Source organism: Arachis duranensis, chromosome 8 (genome assembly GCF_000817695.3).
Source record: "Arachis duranensis cultivar V14167 chromosome 8, aradu.V14167.gnm2.J7QH, whole genome shotgun sequence".
NCBI classification, from domain to species: Eukaryota; Viridiplantae; Streptophyta; class Magnoliopsida; order Fabales; family Fabaceae; genus Arachis; species Arachis duranensis.
In genome coordinates this window covers 44,036,812-44,046,242 of record NC_029779.3, presented here as the reverse complement: position 1 = coordinate 44,046,242, position 9,431 = coordinate 44,036,812, and the positions used below count along the sequence as shown (strand labels likewise).

Sequence of the window (9,431 nt, the reverse complement as noted above, 5' to 3'; positions counted from 1 at the left end):
TGACTAGAAAGAAATTCATGGAGAGAAAAATTCATGGAGAGAAAAATCAAAAATGTCTTTTATTAATATTTTTATATTTTTTTAATTAAATATTTTTAAAAATATTATCTTTATTCATATTTTATATGTCAAATATAATTTTGTATCTATATATTTTTATTTTAATATCCTATAACTATAAATAAATGTAGCCTAATTATCTATTTAAGTCCTTATTTTTTTGTCCATTTCATAGTTAGAAAGCGTATTTTTTTTTGAGTAATTAGACAAAAATACATATAAAAGATTTTTTAGGTCACAAAAATATACACAGCAAAATTAAAATTTTAATATACAGGCCAAAAATGACTACAAATAATACTTGCTTGCTTTGATAAAAGGATAAAAGACGACGATAACGTTTGTGAAAAATGACGCATAAATTCTTTTAGGGTTAATTTATTCGCTTTTTTGGGATTATACTTTAAAACAAGGGCACTCTACCTTTTAATAATAATTTTTTGTTAATTTTAAAATAAGAAAATTTATTATTTCCCACATTAGATACCTTAAATAATAATAATAATAAAGAGCGTCATATCACTGTTTTATTGGTCACATATATCCTCTAACAGCATGTTACTTTTGTCCATCGTTACTCATCTTTAGTGTGTATTATTCTGTCGTGTATATTTTTGTAACCCAAAAAAATTTTTATGTGAATTTTTTTTTTTACATACCGTTCTTGCAACATCCAGAAGGAGGGCCATGGAATCAATTTTGTTTATAGTGCATGACTATGCAAATGTCTTTGGGGTATCCGTGCATATGAAAGAAGAAAAATTAATTCAAAACTAAACCTAAATCTTAAGTGCAACAAAATAACTCCAAAACAAATTCACATCTAAGGAAATACAAAAAGGTGACACCAATGTCTCTAGCACATGTACAAGTGTACAACAACATATTTTAAATCACAACCCTAAAGAAATATGAAATAGAAAATCATATTGGTATTTACTTTCGTTTCAAGGAATCGAGATTATTAGTACCTCCTTAACATTATATTCTCAAATTTTGTCCATATATATATATATATATATATATATGACGGATCCAGAAAATTTTAGTAGTGGAGGCAAAATTTATATAATTTAATAATAATTTTTATAATAAAAATAATATGTATATATAAAAAATTACTTATTATAATTTAAAATTATTAATGTTACTAATATTTAGTATAGATGCAGATACATTAATATATATTACAATGCGTATATTAATATTATAATTTTTATTGTATATTTTATATTTTAATATACATTTTATATAGATAATTAATTTTTATGTACATATAGCATAATTATTGTTATGATTATATTTTGTTATTGTAAAATATAATTAGCCTTCAAAATATCTAATATACAAATTAAAACACTAAAATAGTAATTTAAATAATAATATATAATTTAAAATTTTATTGTTTTAGGTTTTATATTTTTTAAAAATTAAGTAATTTTTTTCTTAACACTACCATCAAAATTTTTCTCTTTCCATATATATTAATAAACAATTATTTAGAAATTCACTTCCCAACACAATTAGAAATCGACTCTTATTGATATTCATAGTTTAAAAAGTTCTTTCAATTAATATAGTTGTTACGCAAAAATTAAAGCTAATTTGAAAAGAAGATAAATAATATTCTTTTGAGTTAATTTTTAAAAAAGAACACTAATTTTGTTTAAACCTGAGAATTGATCATTCTAACGAATATCTAATATAAAATTTTTAAATTGACGATTAAATATAAAAAATTGAATAAAAAATTATTGTGGGGTCAAATTTAATAATCTAATAGAAACAAATAAATATTATTATCATATACTATTCAAAAAAATTTCAAATTATAGTGGAGACACTTGCCCCACACCTCTATACTTAAAACCGTCCCTATATATATATATATATGAAGTTTTAACATTTTTTACTAATGGAAAGGAGGAGGGAGAGTAGAAAAAAACCGTCCCTATATATATATATGAAGTTTTAACATTTTTTACTAATGGAAAGGAGGAGGGAGAGTAGAAAAAAGAGGAGAAGCAGAAAGAAAATAAAGAAGGGGAGCAGAAAGAGTTGAAAAATTTTAAATAAAGATTGAAAGAAAGAAAGATAAATAAGAGAAAAAGAATAATTTTTTATAATTTATAATGAGGAGGGTAAAATAGAATTTTTATCAGAATATATTTTATATCAAATATTTTTTCTATATATTTGGTCATAAAACATTGTAGTTGTTAATTATTAATTATATTTGTTGTTGAATTTTTTTAATAAGAATATAAGAATAGTTGGTATATAAATTCCTTTTTAAAACTTAACTTCAGAGCCTTTTTAGTATAAAATACTTATTATATTAATTAATAGCATATTGGTTGATATTATTATTGATTTGACCAATAAAGATATAGATTAACAGATATTTGGCTAACATCTATTAAGTATTTGTTTTACTCACGTTAATTCTATGTAAAATTGATAACTGATGTCTAAGAATTATGAAAATTTAATTAAATTATTTAAATTATTTAACGACTATTAATTATTAATTTTATATGAAATTAATTATACTTGAATTTTTACTAAAATAAATAGTATTAATTGATAGTGCAAATTGATACTTAATACGTCATCTAATTGATAAATTTATGTAATTATAATTTCGACATCTCTAATATTACTGGCCATATTTTTTGATATTATTGACTAACTATAAATTAAAAATAATAAATTTTACTAATTTTTTAATATATTTTTTCTGAATTTATTTCTCTTTGACCATTAGTAATTTGTGAATCTCTAGAGACAATTTATTTTTAATTACAAATTATAAATGGAAAGTTTAAATTTGAGTTGGAGTAGAAAACTGAGGATCAGATTTTAGGTGAGCTAAAAAACTGAGGATCAGTTTTGGATTAAAAAAAATAGAAAATCCAAATTGAAGGTACGATTTAATTGTTCAAAAAAAATTTTCAATGTTAAAAATACAAATTTAACCCTCAGATTTGTAAACTGTTTAAAAAAAAGAATAAAAATTATAAATCTAATTCTCAAATCTATAATATCCATACAAAATAAAAAAATATTAAATTTTCACATAATTAAAAAAACACTATTTGTACGACAATACAAAAAATAAAAACCCCCTCACAATCTTTGGCTAGGTAAAATTTGATAAATGATGTTTATTATGGATTATTGTAATTTAATTAATCATTAGATTAATAAAATATATTCTATTAAGTATTAAAAATTAAACTACGCTTATCAATTATTGTTAAAAAATTCAAGTCGAATTAAAATCTTTGGTATATTCAAGATTCTTTAAAATGAGTTAAAAACTTTGACTTGATTCAAGTATATACAACTTAAAGAATCTAAAAATATAAAGAAACAAAAGTAAAATTAATTGAAATTAAGAACTTTTATGTTATTACAAGTGAATCATCCAAACTACTAGTAGATGATGCAAGTTGCCAACTTGTAATAATACTAAAATCTTATAGAGATATTAGTTGGAGTTGATTAAGAATATTTTTTTGATTAAGAAATTTATACATATTTAAGTCTATAAATAGACATCATTTAAGTGAAGTATATATATGAGGAATATGGCTTAGATTGAGAATTTTTCATTTTTTTCTGTTAAAAAAGTTAATAAATAGTATAAATATGTATTATTGATGTAGTGTTATTTTTCTTCCTAGTATATTCTTATGCTATCGCTGAAAAAAAAACAGAAATTGAGATTATGTTATATTATTGTTGAGTCATTTATGATTTATGTGAAAAAATGATCCTTGGACTAGTCAATTATAGATATTAAACTCGCATCAAATTTTATAACGGTAACATTTTTCTAAATGGTCATTATATTTTTATTTAATCATAACTAAAATTATAATAAGTATACAAATTAAGAATATAAGAATAGTTTGGCATATAAATTCCTTTTTTAAACTTAAATTCAAACCTTTTAAAGTACAAAATACTATATTAATTAATAGAATATTTTTATTATTATTGATTTTGACAAATAAAGACATAGATTAATAAAAACTAGCTAATGTCTATTAATTATTTGTTTCGATACGGTAATTAATTTATACATTTCAATATGATAAAAAAAATTAAACGAATAAAAAATCGTAATGATAAATTATATTTTCTTAGTTAGCATCTAATTTTTTTAAAATTCAAATCAATATATATATACCAAAATATCCGCATAAATTAATAAGTGTCCAATAATTGAATATTCTCCATGCATTTTTTTTTTGGACATACTCGCTCACACACACTATACTCAGTTATTGCTAAGAATCCATCCTGAATGCAGCTTGATGAGAGGCATACAAATCCTCTATCTGTGCCAAGCCTCAACTGCAATATTCTCCATGCATTTGAACTACATAGTCTCTTCAACATGACATATCAGACCTTAATGTCATTCGTTAACATCCACTTTAGAGGCAGTACAATATCATATGACCAGCACAGACATTAAAACAAATGGGCCTATTCCGTACAATTTTGCAGTAAACTGTGGCATCAAGCACAATCAGCAACATGCCTTGCCTGCTATATTAATGGTGCTCATCCAAAACAACCCCTCGACTTAAATTCATTGGGTTAGGTACAGCTCACTGAGATTCTATGAACATACTTGGATCTGCTAGAGGGACCACATCAGAAGATTCAAAACAAAATTATCAAGCTTGTATGTTTACTTTTTCTGCCGACACAATGTATATGATGCTAGAAGTGGTAAGAGTGTCAGCAGAGTAAAATGATATAGATGGTCAAGAAATATTTTCCATATATTTAACTCGTCTCCAAGCAGGAATATCTTGATGCTCACCCATAAAACACAAGCATAAGTTGGAGAAAAGGGTTGACAGAATAAAAATTATTGAGTACATTAGATAACAATGAATTTACAGAAAGATTTGTTGCTTTGCATACCCCTTTTACCAAGAAGGCACCTATGAATCTATGAATCAACTATCAATGAAGATGCACTCCACTAAGACATGTGGAGTGGTAAAACAAGAAAACTCAAATCATAACTCCCAATTCCAAATACAACTCAAGAACACAATGAAAAAAACTGAAGATTTTACATTGAATACTTGGAATCAATCAATGTGAAAAAGAAAATGGATATAGTTGAACAACAAAGAAATCCTATGGTAAAAAAAAAACAAAAAAAAACAAAAAAAAAAACACAGATTGTACTTTCCCTTACTGCATTGCTCATTTTGCTGCTTGATAGCAACTTGATCAATAAATCCGGAACGTTGTTTTCACACTCTCTTCTCAGCTGCATTGAAAATGAAAACTAGCTCATTTGCTCTCCAATCAAGTCGAGACCGACTAGGAGGAAGGTCACCCCTTGGAAAAGCAGAAAGTAGAAGTGAACTCCTTGTGCTGATAATAGACTCCGGACAGAAGCAGTGAGGAGGAGGAATGCCAAAGTCAACTCTTTCTTGTAAATTTTATTAGCTTTCTTGATAGGTGTTGGAGCAGATTCTTTTTGTTCCTTAAAGTGGTGTAACTCAACAAGTTCGCTCTCAGAAGCTCCTTTATGGATCTTTTGATGCTCTATCGACTTGGCTTCCCTTTGTTCGGCTGCCAACAAATCAGAATCAGATGACCTTCCGGCCTTCTTTGTCACAATCCATTCATAAGAGCTCTCTAATTGGAAGAGTCCAGATACCATTGCATTGAATTTGGTGACGGACATGGTGTTTTCAAAAAGAAGGTAAGGAACAATAAAAGGAAAAGATTTTGGGGCAGGGAGGATGTTAAGGAATGACATGAAAACCGGCACATAGCAAATCACCCACAACGGAAGCTCAGCCTCAGGCACGAACATGGTTAAAGGAAGAATTATACAGAACAGGGTGAAGGAATAAAGGGGAAGAATTAGTTTCCTTAAAAGAAAAAAGAGGAGTATTAAGTTTGCTTTCTTCCATGTTGACACCTGCAGTTATAGAAGATTTTAAGGCACCTATTAGATAGTGCAAAATATAAGCAATACTTGAAAGTTTCTTTTATTTCTCTTCACCACTATTCTATTTATTGCATCAAGCTGAGTATCTGACATACCTTAGATCTAACAATTGCAGGGAGGCACAATCTAAAAAGTTGCATAGGACCTGAATGCCAACGGTGTTGCTGCTTCCTATAAGCTTCATATGACTCAGGAACTTCACAAAGCACCTGAAAATTTGTAAATTTGAGGAAACTCAAGTGTGTCAGAGACCTGAGTCAAAAAATTATGGTTTTAACTCCCTGCAGATCATAAAACTGTTTATGTGCAATTAGACATGCTGAGTTATTAACCGATGACAAAAAGGCCATTGGTTAATTTTTCTTCCAAAATTACTCATCTAATAAAGGAAAATGTTGTCAATAAAATGCATCATATGAATGGTAAGTACGGAAGGACAGTTAATAAAAGTCCTTTTCCGCTATTTGATAGTTTCGGTGCGTCAAATTGCACAGTTTGAAAGGTAAACTAATAATATTACTCTACTAGTACACTATGAATAGATAGTGATGAATAAATAACTCATTTCTAATCACCTTAACATCATTTAGGAAGATAAACTTCCATCCATTGAGATGAGCTCGGACCGCAATGTCCATATCTTCTACCGTTGTCCTCTCAAGCCAGCCTCCAGATTCTTCAAGGGCTTTGATCCTCCAAACACCAGCAGTTCCATTAAAACCAAAAAAATTGAGAAATAGTCCATTGACCTGTTGTTCTACCTCGAAGTGGAAGCATAAGTTAATGTTTTGGAGACGAGTCAACAAGTTCTCATCCTTGTTCACAAAAGACCATCTAGCTTGGACCAAACCTAGTTCAGGATTGTCCTGCAACAGAAAGCATATAGAGATACTAACATATATAAAGCATGCTTTTAGCAATATTCATTAATTTGTTACTGAGCCTGATTCATTCTCTTCTCTTAACCTTGAAATGTGGCACAGTTTGTTTAAGAAAATCAGGATTTGGTTGAAAGTCTGCATCGAAAATTGCAACAAACTCGTAGCCTTTCACATAGTCACAGCTCATTGCAGATTTGAGATTCCCAGCTTTATATCCAGTCCTGTTTAACCGATGCCTATAGATTATGTTGACTCCCTTTCGACTCCATTTGGAGACCTCGGTCTTAATTAAGCACTGTATGCTCTCATCATCAGAATCATCGAGTACTTGAATCAGTAAAAAATCCCTAGGCCAATCGATTTGGCAGACTGCTGAAATAGACTGCTCATACACCTGCATAAAGCCAGTGCAGATAAAGCTGATAAAACAAATTTTCATCCATTGAAATTTCAAGTTTGTGAACAATTGTTTAAAACTTCTTGTGGAAACTCCTCCAGCTGTAGTCAAGGCAAAATCTTAATATTATCTATTCAAACTTGCTGTGCATTACAGAAATCAAAAGTAGGAAACTCATTACCCAATATTGTTCATCAAGCTTTATCACTGCTGGAAAACATCAATGCTTTCAGTTCTAGAAGGTGGCATACAATTCCTAACTTCTATATGAGAAATTTTAACATATAATGTACATCCTCCTTCTTTTCTACTTCGTTATTTATTTATTTGTTTTTTTGTTATTTCATGAGCAATTTTCTAATTTTCAAGACAATGCATAAAAGGTAATCTGAATCTTGTATCTTCTTATAATTGTCAAACTTCCAGACAAAAAGTAGCTAAAATTAGTATTCTCTCTGTTATCTTTTATCTGTCACTATGAAAATTTAGTGCATCATTTGATCAATGTATCTGATAGCCAAGTTAATATAAGGGAATGGAAGGATTAGTTTTCTGCTAGCATAAGTAATAAAAACTTTAGTCAACAAATAAGCTTCAAATAGAGTGAAGCAAACATGGTGTCATACCTCTCTCTCATTACACATTGGAATCTGAATCAGAACCATGGGGTAATGGCTTGCAGATCCTTCAATATCATCAACCTTGAAGGGATCCCCAGCAAACCTTGGCTTAACCTTCTTGTATCTAATCCAAAAGCATCCCATGCAAAGAACCATACGATCCAGGGATTGGATAAGAAACAAAACAACACAGAACTTCGAGAGTACTTGTACAGGCGGCGCGATGTATTCAACACGAAACCTCAGCCAACCAACATACGCCATGTGGAGTAACCCCTCGAAATCCAAGGCATTCGGAAGAATATGCAAATTTGGGTTCCTGAATTGCCATCCTTGAAGGTAAGCAACAATTTCAAATGCAAGAACAGCCAATGAAACCACCAAGAACACTCTAATGACTCTAAACAACAACTTCCCTCTCTCCAACTTGTCACTCTCGCCCTCCATAGCAACACCCTGTCCATGAACTATCCTTTTCTTGATGGCTCCAAGCAATGTCCACATTACACTGGCAAGCCAAGCAATGCAGCCGACGGCACGGTGAGCCTTGAGAAGCAGAACCCATGTGACTTGTTTCGCATTCTTGCCGCGGCTCTTCTCCACCGGCCGGAATGCAGCATCTGCACCATTAATCTCCACAACAGAGAAAGTGGGATTCTCAATTTTCACCACCACTGGTGTTGTTGTTGTTCCTTTATCATGTGTGTCCTTACTCCACCAATTGGGAAAATCCAATCTTGGAGCCATAACTATAAAAGCACTTGAGCTCTCAAACAGACCAAAACACAAACACCTTATATGCACAAAGCAATAACTTACTTCATCAATCACTTGTATAGTACACTACAACAACACATTCATTTGATAAAGAGTAAAGGATCAGATCTAAAACAAAAAGAGACAAAGCTCCAAAGCTGTTATTGGAGCATTGATGTTGAAGGCTCTTGTTATTCATTCAGCATTTGAAGGTGTTTTGTACTGTGAAGGAAGCGAAGAAATCCTAACATGAGAAAGCCACATTTTGAGGGAAGGTATCTCTGTAGCTGTAAGCACTGAAACACTGAACGTCTTTTTTGGGGAAACACTCATAAAGTCTGAAATTAACATATATATATATATATATATATATAAAAGCCACCTTCCTATTTGTATAAAAATATATGTGTAGTTTAATTTATTTTAAATATGTATTTATATTTTAATATATATTTTATACTAATTACTTATTTTGACATACAATTTAGTTAACATAAGCATATGATCAACTTATTATTAATAAAAGATTTTAAATTTTTTCTTTTAATAAATACAAAATAGGGGTGTTGAAGATTCAGTCCGACTTTAAATCCGACGCGAATTCAAAATATATTTTGCTAGATTTGAATTTGTTATTTTTGCATTGAATTTGGATTATATTTCGAATCACTAGTTTTGGAGTTATTTTTTACAATTAAAATATATATATAATTTAGAGT

General features: G+C 29.3%; 1 protein-coding gene across 1 annotated transcript; it reads right to left on the bottom strand.

Annotated features, from left to right (window-relative positions):
• Positions 1-4,936: 4,936 nt before the first annotated feature.
• On the bottom strand, positions 4,937-9,025 carry LOC107463102 (probable xyloglucan glycosyltransferase 5). The gene is made up of 5 exons (XM_016081840.3): positions 7,963-9,025; positions 7,025-7,333; positions 6,634-6,924; positions 6,154-6,267; positions 4,937-6,028 (listed from the first exon to the last, which is right to left on the bottom strand). Exons 1-5 carry the CDS (start codon positions 8,701-8,703, stop codon positions 5,384-5,386), a joined length of 2,100 nt encoding a protein of 699 aa, XP_015937326.1. The 5' UTR covers positions 8,704-9,025; the 3' UTR covers positions 4,937-5,383.
• Positions 9,026-9,431: the final 406 nt, after the last annotated feature.

Coding starts and splice junctions, on each gene's coding strand:
- LOC107463102 (XM_016081840.3), bottom strand. CDS start 8,703: ATGGCTCCAAGATTGGATTTTCCCAATTGGTGGAGTAAGGACACACAT. Junction 6,925..7,024: donor AAACTGTGCCACATTTCAAG/GTTAAGAGAAGA, acceptor TTTCTGTTGCAG/GACAATCCTGAACTAGGTTT. Junction 6,029..6,153: donor CTGCAATTGTTAGATCTAAG/GTATGTCAGATA, acceptor CTATAACTGCAG/GTGTCAACATGGAAGAAAGC.